Genomic DNA, 21,922 nt, shown 5'->3' with positions numbered 1-21,922 from the left:
GTAATTACCTTTGTTTAACTCCAAACGCTAGTGTGGGACTCCAGTTTCTCACCTTCAAGCTGAATTTGAAATTCTAGTATGCTATGATCACTCTTCCCTAGAGGATCCTTAACTATGAGATCATTAATTAATCCCACCTCATTACACAATGCCAAATCTGGAATAGCCTGCTCCCTGGTTGGTTCCACAACACATTGCTCCAAAAAACAATCTCTAATACATTCAATGAACTTTCCCTTGAAGCTACCCTTGCCAATTTGATTAATCCAGTCTATATGCATATTAAAATCACCCATGATTATTGCCGTACCTTTCTTACAAGCCCCCAGTATTTTCTGGTTTATACTGTGCCCCACTTCAGTACTACTGTTTGGGGACCTATAGATTACTTCCACCAGGGACTTCTTTGCCTTGCTATTTCTTATTTCTACCCAGACTGATTCTACGTCTTGATCTCCAGTTCCTATATAATTTCTCACTGCAGCACTGATCTCTTCCTTTACTAGCAAAGCTACACCACATCCTTTTCCTTCCTGCCTATCCTTCCGAAACACTGAGTACCCTTGGATATTCAATTCCCAAACCTGGTTTCCCTGCAACCACGTCTCAGCAATCGCCACTAAATCATACCCATTCGTCTCTATTTGCACTGATAACTCATTTATTTTATTCTGAATGCTTCATGCATTCAGATACAAAGCCTTTAAGTTTGTTCTGTTATCAAATTTCCCTACTCTTGTACGATTCCTTGGCGCAATAGGACATTCACACGTTCTGTCCCTACCTTTTATTTTCTGGTAACGATCAGCCTCATCATTAACCTGAACTCCTACCTTCTCCTTTAACTTTGACTTCCTAATTTTCCATGCAACTGAATCCTCCACCGCACCCACCCCCCCCCACCCCCCTCACCGATTATTTAGTTTAATGCCCTATCTACAGCCCTAGTTATGAGATTCGCCAGGACTCTGGTCCCATCATGATTCAGGTGGAGCCCATCCCATTGGACCAGCTCCCTCTTTCCCTAGTACTGGTGCCAATGTCCCATGAATTCGAACCCATTTCTCCCACACCAATCTTTGAGCATTTACCTCTGTAATCCTATTGACACTGTGCCAATTAGCTCGTGGCTCAGCTAGTAATCCGGAGATTATTACCTTTTTGGTTCTGCTTTTTAATTTAGCCCCTAGCTGCTCATCTTCCCTCAGCAGAACCTATATCCTGATTCTACCTATATTGTTGGTTCCTACAGGGACCACGACAACTGGATCTTTCCCCTCCCACTCCAAGTTCCTCTGCAGCCCAGATGAGATTTCCTGAACCCTGGCACCAGGTAGGCAACACAGCCTTTGGGACTCGCTATCCTGGCCACAGAGAACAGTGTCTATGCCCCTAACTATACTATCCCCGATTACGACTACATTTCTCTTTTCTCCCCCCACTGGAATGGCTCCCTGTACTATGGTGCTATGGTCAGTTTGCACATCCTCCCTACAGTCCCTGCTCTCATCCACACAGGGAGCATGAATCTCAAACCTGTTGGACAAGGACAAGGGCTGAGGCTCCTGCAACACTACCTCCTGGATTCCTCTACCTGCCTCACTCATAGTCACACTCTCCTGTCCCTGACCACTGGCCGAATTCAAGGTAGTTAATCTAAGGGGTGTGACTGTCTCCTGAAACACAGCATCCAGGTAACTCTCCCCCTCCCTGATGTGTCACAGTATCCGAAGCTCAGACTCCAGCTCGTCAACTCTGAGCCGGAATTCCTCGAGCAACCAACACTTGCTACAGATGTGGTCACTAGGAACCACAATGGGGTCCACCAGCTCCCACATCATGCAGGTAAAACACATCACTTGGCCCTGCATCTCTATTTTATTTAATTAGATTTTAATTTGTTTTTAAATTTCCGATTGGTCTGTAGTTTTTTAATCCGCTTTAGTTTTTAGTTTATATACTAATAAATCGATTAAGTCTTCCTCTGTATTTGATATCAATTAAATTAAAAGCTTACCTGAATACTCACCCCAACTGCTTTCTGTTTCCCTGCTCTAACTGTTGAATATGACGTCACTCTGATGTCACTTTTCGAATTTTTTTTTTCCCTCTGGCTCTGCTCCCGCTGTGTTTTCACTCTCTCTCTCTCCCTGTTCTCCGAGTTCTTGACACACTTTTTAAAGCTCTGCTCCCACTGTGTATATGGTGTGGTGCCAGTCCCTGTTGGTCCCAATGGAGACTACACTTTGTGCTGCCTCCAGTGGGTTTCTGAAAATCAGGTTATGGGGACTTTCTAAATGCAGAGCTTAGGTTACTTACTCAAAAGCGGACAACAATGGAAATAACACATGAATATTCTCAAAATAAAACCATCAGCATCACAAGCTTAACACTCAGTTCACACTGCACAGGCTCCTGAGTTACACATGGTTTATAGTTGAACCTGGAAATGACTGAGAGTAATGTTACCATTCAAACATGTTTGCATCAAATTCCTCTCTCCACTATTTTAGCTTATTAATTCATTTGAATTAAATAGATTAATATCTCCAATAAGACAGTGGAGAGAAAAGTTTGATGAGAGTACACTTTTTTCTCATCCTGGACCTCAGGTTTTCTTTGGGGTCAAATGGTCTACTCACTCAGTGATAATGGGCTAGATGTGCAAAAAGGGTTGGAAACCCGACGCCCAGATAATTTCCAGGTCCCAACCCCATGCCTCAATTGCGTCGCTCACGTGCCCTAATTGGACAGGAGGTGAGCTCAGTGCCCAATTAGTGGCACCAAGCATTTCCAAAAGATGGGAGCTGCCTGCAGAGTGTGAACGACAAAAGCAGATGGCAGCCATGATGGGCCTGCCAATACCTTGCCAAAGTGAGCAGGTAGCTCCTTAGAGGGTCTGCAGCACAAAAGAAGACATTGTTGAAAGATCCAAATGTGAGGTAATTCCTATGATCCGGTGCAAGATCCCCGAGGGCCCCGTAATTTGTAGACTGAGAGAAAGGGTTTCCCTTTGGCCCACTGTGAACCCAAACAGACTATGCGGGTTCTCTGGAATCCAAATTGAAAATGGCAGTCCAACCTCCCCAGGTCCTTAACAAGCTCCACTAGGAGCTTAGTGGGCCATTAAATGGTGGCTAGTGGGTTCCCTGTTACCTCCCCCCGTGCCCTCACTTTAACAATTTGAGTCTGTCGCAGAGGTGTCAGGATCCAGAGACACCCTCCAGGACGGCTGGTTCCAACCCCAATGGCATTTGAAAATCTGGCCCAATGTGATAGATTGTTTTCACATTCTTATTTACTTGGTCTTTTAATTAATTAAAAATAATAAAAATATTAGCACAAGGTATCAGCAAACCATTTCCTTGGAATTCCTTGGAAAGCTCCCCACGTGAGGTGAGAGTGACTGCCGTTGATATCAAGGCAGCATTTGACTGAGTATGGCATCAAGGAGCCCTAGCAAAACTGGAGTCAATAGGAATCAGGGGTAAAACTCTCCGCTAGTTGGAGTCATACCTAGCGCACAGGAAGATGGTTTTGGTTGTCGGAGGTCAATCATCTCAGCTCCAGGACATCACTGCAGGAGTTCCTAGGCCCAAACATCTTCAGCTGCTTCATCAATGACCTTCCCTCCACCTTAAGGTCAGAAGTGGAGATGTTCATTGATGATTGCACAATGTTCAGCACCATTCACGACTCCTCAGATACTGAAGCAGCCGGTGTAGAAATGCAGCAGGACCTGGACAATATCTAGGCTTGTGCTGATAAGTGACAAGTAACATTTGCACAAGTGTCAGGCAATGACTATGTCAAACAAGAGAGAATCTAACCATTTCCCTTTGATACTCAATGGCATTACGATCGCTGAATCCCCCACTATCAACATCCTGGAGGTTACCATTGACCAGAAACTGAAGTGGAGTAGCCATATAAACACAGTGGCTACAAGAGCAGGTCAGAGGCTAGGAATCCTGTGGCAAGTACATACAAGCATACTAATTAGGAGCAGGAGGAGGCCACGCAACCCCTCGAGCCTGCTCCGCCATTCAATAAGTTCATGACTGAATTGATCACTCCACATTTCTAACTACCCACAATAACCTTCCATCCCCTTGCTTATCAAGAATCTATCTACCTCTGCCTTAAAAATATTCAAAGGCTCTGCTTCCACTGCCTTTTGAGGAAGAGAATTCCAAAGACTCACAACCCTCTGAGAGAAAAAGTTTCTCCTCATCTCTATCTTAAATGGGTGACCCCTTATTTTTAAACAGTGACCCCTAGTTTGAGATTCTCCCACAAGGGGAAACATCCTTTCCACATCCTGACTCCCCAAAGACCAGTCCACCATCTACAAGGCACAAATCAGGAGTGTGACTGAATACTCTCCCCTTGCCTGGAAGGATGCAGCTCCAACAACGCTCCACGAACATTCACTCACTCACCACCACCGATGCACAGTGGCAGCAGTGTGTACCATCTACAAGATGTACTGCAGCAACGCACCAAGGCTCCTTAGACAGCACCTTCCAAACCTGCGACCTCTACAAACTAGAAGGACAAGGGCAGCAAATGTATGGGAACACCACCACCTGCAAGTTCCCCTCCAAGCTTCCTCACTCGGAACTATATCGTCATTCCTTCATTGTCGCTGGGTCAGAATCCTGGAACTCCCTTCCTAACAGCACTGTGGGTGTACCTACCCCACATGGACTGCAGTGGTTCAAGAAGGCAGCTCACCACCACCTTCTCAAGGGTAATTAGGGATGGGAAATAAATGCTGTCCTGGCCAGCAATGTCCACATCCCATGAATGAAGTAAAACAAAAAGGCAGAACCTGACGAAACATATATTGTCCAAATGTGGCATAGTATCAATAAATGGGCAAAGCCTAATCTAATAGAAATAATAAATGTCATAGTACCAATGAATGGTTAAAGTTTAATCTGACATGAACAGCTTATGTGTTATATCGTATCAGTGCATGGATGGAACCTAATATGCTATGAATCACATAACTGCTATTCTTTCCATCTTCACCAGTGGTAGATAAATAATAGGGTGTTGCTTATATAGAATGAGTTCAAATAAATAATTTTACTGTAGTTTAGGTTGAGCAAATTAAATGGAGAGAATAGAGCAAAACCCAGGAAAGCTTGGCACCTCTCAGCTCACTGCAGGACCTTGTGTCCATGTATGTTTCTGATTTTCCCACCTTACAGCAGTATAAATGCATAAAAGTTACTGGCTGGTTGTAGACATCCGAATTGTCCAGAGATCAAAACAAATTGCTGGTTTCCCAAGACTGCCACTGAAATTCTCTATTTGTTGTGCATCCCAAAGATCTGGATCTAGTGAGACCTTGTGCATCGACTCATGCACAAAAGTAGCCTTTTGCCCTTATTTTAGCTCAATGTTGACATAAAATGGTTATGGTCCACAGGAAGGTGAAAGTGACAGTGGAATGGTGCTGGCCTCTGATGAACTGAAGTCCCTGAAGCGTCTAGAAACCAGATCCCGCCCTTTTGGAATAATTACATTAGCGTAAGTACTCCCAGTTCTTTAACGTTAATTGCAGGGACCTTTCTGGAATAACCAGGATGCATTAACACATTTGGTACATTAATAATCAAGGCTGTTGGTTTGGAAAGGTGTTGTGTTTGGAAATTTATGAATTATGTTCTCCCCTTTCTCTTAATTCGCCCCAAGAGCAAAGCAGGAAGTTATAGTTTGAGTTCTCCATCATAGACATCATAGTTGTCCAGAGATCGAAACAAATTGCTGGTTTCCCAAGACTGCCACTTAAATTCCCTATTTATCTTGCATCCCAAAGATCTGGCTCTATTGACTAATGCACAAGAGTATCCTTTTGCCCTTGTTTTAGGTCAATGTTGACAAAAAATGCTCCACAGAAATACTCAAACTAACTCTGAATATGTGGACAGAATATTAAAATGGTGAGGTGGAGGAATGAATGGCGATCTATCTCTCAAATGGGATTTTAAAATTTAAGATGTCAGTGACCGGAAAGAGAAATAGGAACTGGTCTATGGTATTACATCCCCAGTAAACCTAGAGAGAAGGAAATGTTACTGGTAATATAGATTAAATATCATAAACTTATTTGGACATATCTCAGGATATTCTATTTTAGCTGATGACTATCAGGTGGTCAACTCGGCAGGACAGCAAACAGAGCTGCTGAGATCATTTGCTCAAAAAAAGGCCAGCTACTCTGTCTGTCCCATTTGAGAATCACAGCAAAGGGTGCTTTGCTGATAGTAAAAATAGAATAGAGAGGAAGATAGAGACATGTTTGGTTTGATAATGTCAAAAGGGGTCATTTTAACCCTACCCTTCTGGGTGGCTGACCTGTGAACATCCTGCATGGTTCCCTTCATCTTTAACCTGCTTTTCTGAGAAGGCAGCCAGAGCACCCACCTACAATTTTAACTCTGGCCTGAGCAGGGAAGCTGTTATGACTTTACTGCCAGGTGAAGACAGCAGGAAGAGAATCTGGGACCAGAAGCTGCAAGTCAAGACAAGCTTTTTTTAATGTGTGCCAGGCCCCACGAGAAAGATTTTGGTCAATAAATATGTAATCTTCTGCGTTAAACTCACAAAAAAACCTGTCACTGTCTGTTTATTTAGCAAACAAAACCCAGGGGCTGAAACACTTAACAAAAACAATGGCTGGAATTTTACGCACCCCTCCCCCCACACCCAGGAGTGGCTGGATGCAGGTGGTGGGGGGCGGGGTGGGTGTAAAATTGAGTGGGAGGCGGAGACCACCATTCCCATCGCCTGCCTGCCCCCGCTGTCATTTTTCCAGGCCAATTAAGGCCCATAAGTGGCCAATTACTTGCCATGTAAGGGCCTCCTCCCACCAGCGGCCGGGAACTTCAGCACCTGAGGAGGCTGCCTAATTATACCAGGCGGCTTCCTTGCAGGCCCAGGGGGGCCCTCCTGATCAAGCACCCTGTGCCCTACAGAGGGGCATCCTGGCAGCACAAACTACCCATGATGGAGCACCTCCCCCACCCTCCTGAACGACCCCCACCCGCTTCGCTGGGGGCCAGACGATTGTCCCCAGCAAGGCCAGAAACCCCACTTACCTTTATGGAGGCTGACATCCATGGTTCATTTCTGGCTAGTCCCAGCAGTGCCACCAGGTGCAGTCCCAACAGTGGCCACTGTTTTTTCTCCTGTGGTTTCAAAATAACTAATATTCCCCTCAACTGTGCATCCTCATATATGAGCAGGAAAGTCATTTTCCTCAAATTTTGCACCTCTGATATTAGATAGTCATTGTTCTGCTGCAATTGTGATGTGAACATATTCATGAGTTTTCAATGGGAATGTTTTTCTGACCTGTGTTTTCAGCTCACTGTTACTCATTGAGATTTAATTTTCATAAACAGGAATGCTATGGGATAGAATGCTTCAAATATAGTATACAACATAAAAAAATAAACAAAGAAGCACAAGGATTCTGCAGGATCATTTGTTGGTTTTCAATTTTTATATTTCCCATCTGACTGGCTCAAAACTAATTGAAACAGTACACAGACTCATAATTCAAATAAAGTCCTCTAATGTTCATTTCCCACTTTCCCCAAATAGGCACCAATGCTTAAGGAGTTACTTGATTGAATTCTTTGAAATAATATTCTGAATTTTCCTGCCCCAATAATTTCACTGTAGTCTGCATGAGGTTAATCTTGGAGGTTAATCTTGGCTGCATTAATCAACCCGATGAGCTGCAAGGATATCATTAAAAATATTAAATGTCAAAATCAACAGTTAAACTTTGGTTAGGAGTGTAATTTAAGTGATGGACAACCCTTCCCAGACAGCAATTCCTGCCCTTAGGCCAAAGTACAATTGGACCACTGGCTGTGAATCTCTTGTTGTGTGGTCAACTATTTCTAATGCTATGTCTTTTATCTCACACTCCAGTCTTCTGGATATTTTCCAAGAAACACAGATACTTTCATATTTTCCCTTGTATCTCTTGACAACCTTAATACATGAAAATTAAAAACAGAATCAGATGAAGTTAGTTGTCGAGAGTCAACAGAACTTTGAATGAAACCCAATTTGCCAAAGAAATTGTCGTCTTTTCATGAATGACCATTTTGTTTGAAAATGTCACTGTTTCTCCCCATTTCAGTTTAATGGATAGCATTTTGGCAAAAAGGTGGATTCTTGCAGTTCATATGTAAGTTGCAACATCGAGGATTCAATTACTATTTTATAAGGTTCATATCTGAAAGGCCATGTTTTACCCTGTTGGTGGTTTTGGCCAGATATGTGAACTCTGACACAATTAAAGCTTCTTCCAATCTACATGGCAACTAACTGCATGACTACACGGCCAGGCATCCCCAAAAGCTGGTGTGATTACATCAACGCTCAGTGAGGTCACTGAAATTAACAATTGCTCAAAGCTACCAGTTAGCAAGAAAACAAGTTACTACAACCAAATAGTTATTCATTACAACTTCACTCTGCACTTACAATGTACATATTTTTGGCTTGTCAATTGACAGATTAGCTTGATTGCTATTACTTCAAGTCAGAAGGTTGAGAGTTCAAAGTCCCAGTGCTGGACTTGAGCACATAATTTAGACTGACAGTCCAGCATTGTACCAAGGAAAGTCACATTGTCAGAGGTGCTGTCTTTACTAGTGGATGTTAAAGATCTCGTGGCAATATTTAAAGAAGATAACAGATTATCCTGGCCACCAAACCACCTCTCTCAACCACTGCCACCAAAAATGGATTAATTGATTATTCATCTCATTGCTAGGCTCTTATGCACAAATGGTTTCCATATTTTTCTACATGCCATTGCACTTCAAAATAGTTCACTAAATGCAAAGTACTTTGAAAAGTTTTTGAAAGAAGGGATATAGTGCAAGTTTCAAAGTCTCTTTTTAACGCCGATTCACAGTCTACTGTTTATTTGCTTTGCTATTGTTTCTCTTCAAGTTTTAATAATGGTTGCATTCATTCTTTTGGTGTTCCATCTCCAAACCTTATCACGAACCATTTCTAACAGAATATTCTCATGTTTTGCCAGTACTCTGGGACTGGCCATTGGATCAACATGAGGGTCCTCCAATATTCTTGCACTGCCTCCTCACTTATACCAAGGATCGATCTACAGATGTCTTGGCTGGCTTCAGATTTTTCTGTTGTTTTATAGTGCTGCACAGCATTATGCAGTGCATTAGTGCACTGGTCTCCTTGTTCCAGCTTTATAATTACACCTTGAAGGAAGCTTTGGATTCAAAATAATTACCAGCCTAACCCAAAGACAGTGGCCAGAATTTTACCTACCTGAATTGGGTCAGTTCGACGGCGTCCGGGTGGTAAAATGGTGTCCGTTGATGTCGGGTTGGGTACCTGGCGTCATCACACACAGGCGCCATTTTACGATTCAAGAAGTCGGGCGCGATCGAGTCAATGCTTGCGCAACCGACTGCAAGTAATTTAAAGGCACTTAAAGCAATTGAGAAGCCAATTGTTTGGAAATTTATGTGGCCATTTGATTTTACGGCCGTAAATTGGGTCAGTGATCATGCTGGGGACCCGGCAGCTTTAAAATGTTGGAAGACAGGCAATCAGTGTGGGTGTTGCAGGTAAAGCTTTTGGTGCTGCTTAGCTGTGAACGTTTCTGTGTTTTATATAATTTGTACACATTTGTAGCTTGTGTGTGGAGGAAAATTCCTTCTTCTGAAGACTTGAACGCATGTGAGAGCAGCAGGGAGAAAAAAATCCCAAAAAGTGTGGGTGCGAGAACACAGCCCTGTTTCACGCCACTCAGGATAGGAAAGGGGTCTGATGAGGTGCCGCTATGTTGAATTGTGCCTTTCATATTGTCATGGAATGAGGTGATGATACTTAGTAGCTTTGGTGGACATCCAATCTTTTCTAGTAGTCTGAAGAGACCACGTCTGCTGACGAGGTCAAAGGCTTTGGTGAGATCAATGAAAGCAATGTAGAGGGGCATCTGTTGTTCGCAGCATTTCTGCTGTATCTGACGAAGGGAGAACAGCATGTCAATGCTTGCCCGTCTAAGAGCGAAGTCCAAATTATGGAAAGTCCTCATCAGGGAACTCCTCTTTGCTGACGATGCTGCTTTAACATCTCACACTGAAATGTGTCTGCAGAGTCTCATCGACAGGTTTGCGGCTGCCTGCAACGAATTTGGCCTAACCATCAGCCTCAAGAAAACAAACATCATGGGACAGGACATCATAAATGCTCCATACATCAATATTGGCGACCACGCTCTGGAAGTGGTTCAAGAGTTCACCTACCTAGGCTCAACTATCGCCAGTAACCTGTCTCTGGAAGCAGAAATCAACAAGCGCATGGGAAAGGCTTCCACTGCTATGTCCAGACTGGCCAAGAGAGTGTGGGAAAATGGCGCACTGACACGGAACACAAAAGTCCGAGTGTATCAAGCTTGTGTCCTCAGTACCTTGCTCTATGGCAGCGAGGCCTGGACAACGTATGTCAGCCAAGAGCAACGTCTCAATTCATTCCATCTTCGCTGCCTCCGGAGAATACTTGGCATCAGGTAGCAGGACCTTATCTCCAACACAGAAGCCCTCGAGGCGGCCAACATCCCCAGCTTATACACACTACTGAGTCAGCAGCGCTTGAGATGGCTTGGCCATGTGAGCCGCATGGAAAATGGCAGGATCCCAAAGACACATTGTACAGCGAGCTCACCACTGGTATCAGACCCACCGGCCGTCCATGTCTCCGCTTTAAAGACGTCTGCAAATGCGACATGAAGTCCTGTGACATTGATCACAAGTCGTGGGAGTCAGTTGCCAGCGTTCGCCAGGGCTGGCAGGCAGTCATAAAGGCAGGGCTAAAGTGTGGCGAGTCGAAGAGACTTAGCAGTTGGCAGGAAAAAAGACAGAAGCGCAAGGGGAGAGCCAACTGTGTAACAGCCCCGACAAACAAATTTTTCTGTAGCACCTGTAGAAGAGCCTGTCAGTCTAGAATTGGCCTTTATCGCCACTCCAGGCGCTGCTCCACACACCACTGACCACCTCCAGGCACTTACCCATTGTCTCTTGAGATAAGGAGGCCAAAGAGAAAGTAGCTTGTGTACAGATCTCAGTGAGTCTGACTCACTGCAGCTCGGGACCTATCTGTTCTCAGTCAGAAATGAGTGGAAGGAAGGGGTTTGTGTGTACCTGTCCTGACAGCTGGAACTTAAGAGATTTTGTCATTGAATCTGGTAACCAGTCAAACGATGGGGATTGTGCATTCTGGAGGCAGCTCTGCAGAGGAGGAGGACTATGCCCCAATCAGCAGCAGAAGGACAGCTAGGCATGGGCATGCGCAATCGGCTGGTCAAGTGTCTCCTTGTTATGTGGGAGGGAGAGCAGGTGGCAGAGTTGGGCGAGAGCAACCACATGTCAGGAGATGCGTCTACCCAACAGGCAGGGTATACCAACCATGTCTGAGCTACCTGCACCTGTCGGAATGCCAGTGCAGAAGAAGGCTGCGTCTGTCACGTGAGACCGTGACATTTCTATGCGAGATGGTCACAGTGGATGTAGCTTCAAACTGCCTTGGTGGCCATCCAATGCCAGTCGCTCTAAAGGTGACAGTCACCCTTAACTTTTATGCGTGTGGCTCTTTCCAAGCATCAACGGCAGACCTGTGCGGAGTCTCCCAAGCAGCTGCGCACCACTGCATAAAGGTTGTGACTGATGCACTGTTCAGACGTGCTAACAATTTCATTAGTTTCAAAATGGACAACACCAGCCAGGCTAAAAGAGCAAGAGTATTCAGCGCAATAGCTGGGTTCCCAATGGTTCAGGGCGTGATAAACTGTACTCATGTGGCAATTAGATCACCAGCAGGTCATTCAGGGGCATTCATTAACCAAAAAGCCTTCCATTCATTGAATGTCCAGCTTGTATGCAATCATCGCAAGAGAATCATGCAGGTTTGTGCAAGGTACCCAGGGAGTTGCCATGATGCATACTTTCTCAGAAACTCTCAGGTGCCTGCTCTTTCCAGTCCCCCAGACAGACTGGAAGGTTGGACACTTGGCAACAGAGGTTATCCTTTGAAGACATGGCTGAGGACCCAACCCCTCCCGCTCCCCCCCCCCCCTTACACCCTCCCACCACATTATGGGTCACTCACTCTGACGACCAGGGCCGCCAACTTCGCCATCTGCCATGGCGCATCCTCTGTCCTTCCCTGCCAGCATCAAGGCATCCTCCTCCATAGTTATGCCTGATTTCCCTGGCCACCATCGGTCCAGGACCTCTCTCGGGCATTGTGAGCCCTCTTCTCCTATTTAAACACGCACACCTAGTTTAGAAATATGATTTGGTCTCTCACACCCTCATCCATTGGGTTTGTTGTTCCATTTCAGTGCGACTGCAATGCAGTGTCCAATTTGAACACTATTGGATCACCGTGCATCCCAGACCTGCCCATCCTGCATCCCAATACAATGCAGCAAGCAAGGACTGCTCATTTCTGGTTTCCACCTTGCATCGTTGGGACAGACTGACCCTTCCCTGACACATTCACAATGAGATTCATGAGGGGTACCCCTTACCCGGGCAGAGTGAAGCAGGTCATTGAGCCGCTTGCAGCACTGGAGCCATGTCCTCCATACCACACAGTGGCTGCTGACCTCCTTGGCGACCTCCAGCCAGGCCCCCTTGATCACTTCAGCGGGCCTGCTTTGACCTTCAACGCTGAATAATATGTCTCGCCTCACCTCCACCACCTGGAGGAGCACTTGCAGAGTTTTCTCTTAGAATCTGGGGGCTGTGGTGAACCTTCTCTCCTACATCGCTCTGGATTTTGTCTGCAAATGTTGCCGCCTTTCCTGTCCCTGGGCACTGTGACTGTTCCTTGACTTCTTCACTTTCCAGTCAGCTGGTCACCTCGGCAGTTACACTGACAACTCCTCCTCCACTGTATTCCCCTGAACTCTGTTTGCCTTTTTTAGTGCTGTCATTGGCCCCACCCCCAAATCTTTGTCCTCCTGTCTGACCTTTTAAAGTGCCGTCATTGGCCCTGCCCCCAAATCCACTGAATCAGCTGGCCGTGCGCGCCCTGTCGGGTGCCAGATACGCCAAGGAGCTGCTAATAGGCAGCCCCATGCTAAAGGCCTGCTTGGGTCTGCATATGAGACCCAACCAAAGCCCAACAGAACACCATCCGAGCCCAGGCCCGACCCAACCCGAGTCCTTCCAATTTTTCCTGCGCCCGATGCAACCCAACCCAACCATCAGTTAACTTGCCTTACATTTTGCACTTTGTTTCTTACCTGCACAAGCTTAAAATAACTGTAACAAAAGCACCTTTAAAGTCCAAAAAGTAAATTAACATTAAAGTCACTTACCTGAAGTGGTGGTAGAGAGTGTCTGATCTGGCCCGACCCGACCCAAACCCGAATGCCGGACCCAGAAGTGCGACCCGACCCGACCCGACCCGAACCCGACACATGTCATCGGGTCCCGTCAGGTTCGGGTCGGGTAGCAGGCCTTTACCCCGTGTGTGATTCTGGTGGGCGGGCGGCGTGGAGTGGATTTGGAGTTCTCGGCCGCTTCCGACGCGGCTGGCCCGGAGTTGGCGGGAGCCAAAGAAATCAGGCCAGTATCCTTGGCAGGATATGGTGTGGGAAGACAGTGGCATAGTGGTAATATCAATGGATGAGTATTGCAGAGGCCCAGGCAAATTCCCTGGGGACATGGGTTCAAATCCCACCATGGTAGCTGGTGGAATTTAAGCAGTTAATTAATTAAAATTTGGAATTGAAAGCTAGTCTCAGTAATGGTGCCATGAAACTATCATTGTTTGGTTGTAAAAACCCATCTGGTTCACTCATGTCCTTTAAGGAAAGAAATCTGCCATCCTTACCTGATCTGGCCTACATGTGAATGTGGTCAACTCTTAACTTCCTCTGAAATGCCCTCGCAAGCCACTCAGTTCAAGGCCAATTAGGGATGGGCAACAAATGCTGACCTTGCCAGTGATGCCCACATCCCATGAAAAGCATAAATACAAAAGCAAAGCTATGCCATCTCTATGGTGTCATTTACCAATATCAACCCTTACACTGGCATGCCAGTGCATACCAATAAACATATTCCTCTTTCAACAAATACAAATTAAACTGATTAACTGATCAGTCTTCTTACTACTGTGTGCTATATTTGCCTACATCACAGTCATTGCATTCAAAAATATTTCATTATAGAGTAAATTCACCAATCCCACAGTCCCAACAATGTATGTTAAAGATAGGACTACAACAGTATTCTACTGACTCTCTGACACGTGCTCTCTTTGACATTAACTTCTTGCTGGGGAGTGCAGATCAGTTAATGCAACCTTATATGTGAACAACTTAAAGGTAATTCTGAGTAACATAGTATAGTGCTATAGGTTTTTTCATTTTCATATACACTAAATTTAAAGTGCCATATAAAACAGTGATATCCTTCTTAAAATGTTACTGGTTTGACCACATTTGCTTTTAGAATTTATCTTTAAAAATTGCAATAATTTCTTCACAAGGCCTATTGATCACTACCTCTCTTCAATAAGCTCAGGTTGAAAGGTTTCCTCAAAATTAATTGTTTTTATTTCATTTTCTCTTTCTTAAAACAGAATGAGAGCTGTGAGTAAAAGCAAAGAGTCTGTATTGTCTGAGGCTGAAGACCACGCTAACCCACTCCAGCCCAATGTGTGTGGTACAGAGGATGAAGGCCTGGATTTTGCACTGGAAGATTCAGTTCTGTTGCCTATGGATCAGACTTTGGAATGCCACAGTCCACCACCAGATTACAACTCTGTTGTTCGCTACACCACACCACCAGTGTGAATAAACTGACTTTTCCAAATGTCACCACACCACAATTGTCAATACAGCCTTTGAATGAGGAACATACAGCAACAGAATATCCTGAATATTGTAAATCAATCTCTTGTTTGGCTAAAGGGATATAGAGGGAGCCATATAATCGTGGGTATCAAATCTACCACAAACACTTCTGTTAAAACCCCAGTATTCATTCACTGCGAAGTACATCTGCAAGTAATATTCTTAAAAGCCCCAGGTTTGAGGAAGAACCCCAGACAGTAACATTACTGCAATGCTGAGTGGATGTGGGTATATAAGGGATCACATAGATGTGGTGTGTAGTCAGTGAATCAGATTGTAACAGTGAAAAATTCAAAACATGTCCAAAGCTTCCTAGTCAATCATGGGAATGTTGCTTAAAAAAAAAGGATTTTTATGTGTATAAAGCATATTTCTATCAACCATTTTCTTAACCGACACATCGGAAGAAGGGTCAGCACCTGAAACATAAACTTATCGGTTCTCTGCACAGGTGCTGACTGACCCGCTCTTTGTTTCCAGCCTTTTCTGTATTTTTACTTAAATGTTCTGATTCCCTTGTTCAAATGAAGCTATTGTTACATATTTCCCAATATTCAGCTCTCACATAGTTCAGTCAGTAGGAGATGCAGTATTGATCCCCCACCAAAAGTTAAGGTGCCCTAGTTTTGTATCTTCTCAAAATTGCTTAGCTCTTTAACTTTTAAGCAAAATTTCCCACTGTATCTTAGCCAGTACTATCACATAAACTGACTTCAGTGAAATGCTGAATACTAGAAGAGGTGTATGAAATTATATGACTTTAATGATGTCTTAGTGGTCTAAGGTCCCCGACAAACAGTTCTGAGTTCAGTTCCCATGATTTGCATGTCTCAGCCAGGTTAATTTGAGCTGGGCCTCCAAAATGAAGTATGTCTTGCAGAAGACTAGATAAGGAGCAACAAGCTGAACACAAAAATTGTATTGATGTAGATTATAAATATGTGGCACAGAGTTTCTGATTCCAGTGAAGGAGGTGGGTGTGAGGAGCCTTTGAGGAGATAATGAAGGAGAAAATAGGGGGAAAAGGCAAGAAGATGGCTAATTGAAAAGCAGTGAAAGAACCTTGTGCTGGTCACAAACTCTGTTAGGATTGATCCTGTAACATTGTTGGTAGATGAGCTGGAAATATCATTACACCACTCCAGGCACGATGAATTTCCATTTTAATTAATTTCAATAAAAACATTAAAATCTTCACCAATGTGATTTTAACAATTGCAGCAGATAATTAAAATTTGATTATTCCACATCTAACTGAAAGCAATGGAAATTAGAGCCATATAAACTGTAGGATTATTTTAATGTGAGGATGTCTCTTCTATTATGTGCCCATATTCGGATGGCTTTCCAAACAAGAATGACATTCAAACAAGCTTTTCTTTTCCATTAATGTTTGTTCATCATGGCATTTTGTGCTGGAGGTTTTCTGGTATCAGGTTGTTATTCAGAAGTGTTAACAACGACTCACCCTTCCCCTGAAGCAAACCCCCACCCCACCCATTGCACAATGTGGAACACATACAGCATTGTTATCACACCTGCAATAACTGACTTGTTCTAACCTCATGACGATGAGTGTAAGTCCTGCACAATAATTACATGGTATCCACCCCTTCCAATTATGGAGATTGAGACAGTTCCTACTGGGGCACAACTTAATGTCATCTCATTTGACAGGGGCATATTGTGTTTTGCTATGTTGAACAAAGTAGTTATATATTTTAAGAAGGAGAAAATCCTGATCTCTCAAAGTGAGAATGAATGTGTCAAATGCTTCAGAAACAATATTTTGTAATAATCTGAAAAACTTTTAGAAATATTAATAGCCTATTTTCAGGGGTATCACAACAACTTTAAACAGCAGGAATGAAGCTGATTAGCAACGACATAAAATACAATTTCAATTGCTTTAGAAACTCAGAGTATTTTGTAAGGATAATCAAAAATTTAGATTCTTTCTCCCTTTAAGAGAGGGTCATTATTGGACATTAACTTTAAATAACCAAAGTGCACTATTTTCACAAATAGATTTACTACTTCCTTAATCTTTTATCCAAAAAAATTTGTTGCATTTGATGCAAGAATGAAAAATTATCTGGATTTTAATCTTGGGAGCAGTGGTGAGGGCTGGGAGAACAGCACAACCATCTAAATGAAAATTTTCCCATGGCTTTCCCATTCAAGGAGACGTTTTGAATCTGAACATGTTATATCCAGCTGATTGGTTTTATTCCTTTTCTAATATTCTACAAATTCCAGTATTTATTTCAAAATAAACTTACTAATTTAAAGACACCTGGTGTTATAATTCCAATGCTGAATTTAGTCAAACAGCAAAATAAAATATCAAAAATATAGCTTTGCAATTAGTTACTAAAGCAAGAAGTAATTTCAATATTTCAAATTACCCATACACCTTACAATATTTCTAATACTGAATTTATATATATTATAAAACAATCTGATGGCAAATGTTTTTACATCTTCCTAGTCTACGGTCAGGATGTTACCAAAAGATGTATTCAGAAAGTCTAGGAAGAACTGTTATGGCTGTAATCACTCCATGCCTTTATGTCAATAATTGTAGTTAGAGTGAAAAAGGTCTCAGGTAATCTCATGTTGCTGTATCCCTTTTTTCTAGACCTTGCACAGGAATTTGTTGTAGCTAATTATAAGCAATTAACTGTCCAAACCATTCCAAGTATGTTAGGGATGTCCCTAGATGACAGATTGTGAATGGCTTTTTTAATTAAATGGAAAAGGGATGCTGCAGCCTAAAACAGGGAATACTTTGCTTACTGTGAATTTACAGTGCTTTAAAAGAACTCTGGAATTGGAGTTCTTTCATTAATATGTGAAGACAAAATAGCAAAAAAAAGTTATTATTCACTGCAACTCCCAGAGTGCTGTAAATCCCTCACAAGTCCGATGAACAATTGAAAAAGATCAGATTCCAAAGGGTCTACTGTGAATGTTACAAATATAAAAAATACCCATTATTGTTGTGTTATCTTATATAATGTATAGTTACAAATCTAGTTATTCAATATTGCAGTATAAGAATTGAAGGTATCTGACATCCCATCATCCTATGTATTTTCTAGTCCTTTATCACCCATCACCTTTATCACATTGTTCCTTCCACACATCATGGCCAAATAGAATTGAGGGTGTAAAGAAATTAGCAGCAGTATATGTTCTTTTTCAGGGGATTTTGAATGAGGAACTTTGCCTTGAAACTATATTGTAAGAATATAGCATAATGGAATATAAGAACAGGAGTAGGCCATTCAACCCCTTGAGCATTTTCCACCATTGGCTGATCTGTACCTCAACTCTATTTACCCAACTTTGCTCCATAATATCCTGAGCTAAAAAAATGCATTCATTTGAAATTCCTCTCTCCGCTACTTTACAGAGATGTTAACCCATTTAAAACAAACAAATTAATGATGCTGCAAAAATAGTGGACAGAGAAACATTAGACAAATCCATTAAGCATTGGTGCACTTTTATCACACAGTGTACTTTCAAAGCCATGAGTTTTTTTTTAAAAGTAGGGGATCAAAAAGGTTGTAGTGAATGTCTGGTTCATGACCAGGATAAAATAATCATAGATGGGCTCAAGATGGAGCTAGCCTGATGGGTCAAATGGCCTTTTTCTTAATTCCTTATTCAGAACTTTAATTTTAAAGCAAAAGCTATACACTATATAATATAAAGAATATCCAATATCTGGGAGTGATCTTCAGGCAGTAATTGAATTTGTAATCCTGTTGATGTTTATTAATACTTGAGTTATGATGTCATCAGGATCACTCGATTGGATTCCTGCCAGCCACTGATTATGCTATCTGTTCAGTTGCACTTATTTGTAGCTTGTTTTTGTTTACGTACAATTAACTGGAAACATGTTTATTTTGCATAAAGTAAATAGCAGTGAATAACATTTAAGTAAGAGGCTTATATGGTTTTAAAATGCAATGAAAGACTTTTGTCTACCAAACAGCTAGTATTAATTATTATTTTACACATGCAGAACAACAATAACAAACTTATAAGTCTCCTTGCTTCTTTTAATGACTCAATCAATGGATTAGCCCGTGATGTTTTCCTTACATCTTTATGTCTGTGCAGAGTTTATACAGAATGTAATGGTCAGCTTCAATGCCAAGGTAGTGAAGTTGCATGTCTAGTTTGCCAGCACAGATATTTCTAATGTTCATTTCAGTAATTTCCAGTGTTCTGAAATTAAAATAAATGTAATTCTCCTGGATATTGAATGAAAGGTCTTAGTGAGTACACACAAGTTTCAAATTGTATTCACTTCGCCTGTTTACAATGTATTAATATTGTTCCTGATGAGACTAGGCTTCACTTATTATACATGCACACATCACCAAGCACCAGAATTTTGTATCCATAGAACCATAGAAACTTTTTGGCACAGAAAGAGGCCATTCAGCCCAGCATGTCTGCGCCAGCTGAAAAAAACTAGCCGCCCATCAAATGGGGTAGTATAACAGTACACTTAAAGAATGATGCAACTTTAGTTGTAATTCCTATGAAATGTTCACATAGAGAGTCCTAAAAATGTGATTCAAATAGAATATTTTCATTCATGTTAATTTTTCATTCCTACTATTGTTTTTTCTTCTGCTAACTCTCGTGAGCTATTCATTAACATCTTTTACAACAATGGTCAGAGGTGCTTACTCCTATGTGTACAGTCTCCCCTCATGAATTCTCTCCTGCCCGTGGAATTGTCAGGCATCACACAAGTGGTTGTATAGTATATGAGAGAGTTGGCAGAGACTACAATCAAAGCTCTCAAAATTAGAAATACCTACCGATACTCTGCATTTATAATAAGTCATTGTTACCAATTAACTTTAAATATTAACAAATTGTATCAAGCTGGTCATTGAAATATTCCCCTACTTCCCCTAAGAGTTGTTGGAGATGGCAGTTACAAGTGGAAGGTGTAGTACGAGGTTATTTCAGGGAATATTGGCTACTAATTCTCATCATGTGTCTCATCAGCTGAGGTCTTTTCAAGCAGGGGACAATGTCATGCATGATGTAGTGATTTGCAAATCCTGTTATAAATGAGCTCCAGTACATTTGCAGACACATGCACAGACTGCTCACAGACTAGTTACAAATATAGGAGAACATAGAGAAGCAGTCAAGTGGATTGTTGGAAATCCCACTTGGATACCAGCTTTCTGTTCGAGATGAGAATTTTGACAGCCATTAAACTGGAATGCTTGCTCAGCATCAGAGTGTGAGGCTGCTTCTCTCACTTCTTGCACACAGAATTTTTTTTAATAACATTATCGGAGAAAACTAATATTAAAATAATAAATGAGAATATGCCATATAACAAATTTTCAGGAAGCTAAAGTAGTCTTCAAACAGTCCTCAAAAAAGTTCCTTTTCTACATATTTTACTGACAGATTTTGAATAAGGAGCACAGGCATTCCACAGAGAACTGGAACTATTCTAAAGCTTAATGTACATATTATAAGCTTGCAAACCCATAAATCAGGGTTCTTTTCAATGCTCTAGTTTATCTTTACTTTTGAACTGAAATGTGCTGCAGCATAAAAGGTTTGTTTCTGAATCCGACACTACTGCTTGCAGGACAGGCTAATCCTTTGTATTAAAAATGGATATCTATTCATATCAAGGCAACTTATTTCTCTAAGAACCACTTGTTTTAAAGTGCCCATACAACTGATTTTAGAGGATTTTTTTTTCTTAAGGGACAGCGGAGAACTGCCATTTATTCTGTGGGAAAGTAATAAGGAATGTCTATGTATTATCTGTGTAAGAATGTATGCACTGGAGAACTCTGTATTTCATATATAACCTAAACTCTACTGGAGCTATTAACAAAAAATAAAGTTTACATATATTTATAGCATTGTTACTTATGTGTTTCTGTCTTTTTCAATGTATTCATTATTTTAGAAAAAACATTGCTCAATGGTTCATCAAATAAATTCACCATGTGATGCGGTCATTAGCCATTCAGATCAGGGGTAGAATTTTAGGTTTTGGGTCAGGACCCTGACATTGGGGTCAAATGGGGGTCCCATCCCCGCACTGTGTGGGGTACAGTCACCTGGTAGTAATTTTCCATGAATTGGCCAATTAGTGGCCTGAGGGTGGGTTCACCATCCAATTAAGATGGTGGGTGGGCTCAAAGCTGGAGGGCCAATAGGAGGCGCTCCAGCATGGAGGGACCTGCAGCCTGTGGTTGCAGGTAAGGAGTGAGAGGGCACCTCCATCTTGAGGCGTCCTCTCATAAACATTAAAAAATTTTGAATTTAAAAAAACGCTGTTGGGCCAGCATTGTGGAGGGGGAGCCCCAGAAGGCTGCCTCCAAGCAGATGGCCTGTTCCCAATGCCACAAGAAGGGCCACAGGCTGACTGGAAAATTCCACTCGGCCTCTGATAATTGGCCTTAATCTTACCTTAATTGGCTACCCACCACTTGCGGGTGTGTAGCCCTTTCGCCCCCGATGCCACGTCCAGGAAAATGGCCCAGGAGCAGGATGGTGCTGGCAAACTGGCACGCTGGTCAGCAGCATGAAACTCCAAGCCCCCTGCCTCTGTTCTCACCACCATATGAGGGTGAAAATTCAGCCGTAGATGTCAGGTCTGTTGTGTTCAGGATTACCAGGTTCACTGGTCATTAACTGATTTGCTCCTGCCACTTGCGACCATACCTGTTCAATGCAGCTACACTGATGATGTCCTCTGGTGTTTTCACTGGCAGACCAGAAATGGTGCTACACAACCAGTGCATGCCCAATCACCTGGGTGCAAGTAGGAAGCAAAATTGGGGAGGGAACCTCATCATCATAAAGTAAGTGGGCTGGCACACTACTAGATCTAGTGATTGTTAGCTTACCTAATGGGACCTACACCTCTTACAGCGGAGATGCAGTGTGGCTGCAGACAAC

The 21,922-nt window shown here is 42.6% G+C and overlaps 1 protein-coding gene across 1 annotated transcript in view; it reads left to right on the top strand.

Moving 5' to 3' along the window:
* Nucleotides 1–20,872, top strand: part of kdrl (kinase insert domain receptor like) — a 222,310-nt gene extending 201,438 nt beyond the window's left edge. The window contains exons 29-30 of the mRNA XM_068047355.1: nucleotides 5,441–5,541; nucleotides 14,674–20,872. Of these exons, the coding sequence (XP_067903456.1) occupies nucleotides 5,441–5,541; nucleotides 14,674–14,887 (315 nt within the window). The 3' untranslated portion in view covers nucleotides 14,888–20,872. The remainder of the gene's footprint in view (nucleotides 1–5,440; nucleotides 5,542–14,673) is intronic.
* Nucleotides 20,873–21,922: the final 1,050 nt, after the last annotated feature.

The sequence above is a fragment of the Heterodontus francisci genome, chromosome 15 (assembly GCF_036365525.1).
Source record: "Heterodontus francisci isolate sHetFra1 chromosome 15, sHetFra1.hap1, whole genome shotgun sequence".
In the NCBI taxonomy this organism is placed as follows: domain Eukaryota; kingdom Metazoa; phylum Chordata; class Chondrichthyes; order Heterodontiformes; family Heterodontidae; genus Heterodontus; species Heterodontus francisci.
This window is presented reverse-complemented; position numbering and strand designations above follow the sequence as displayed.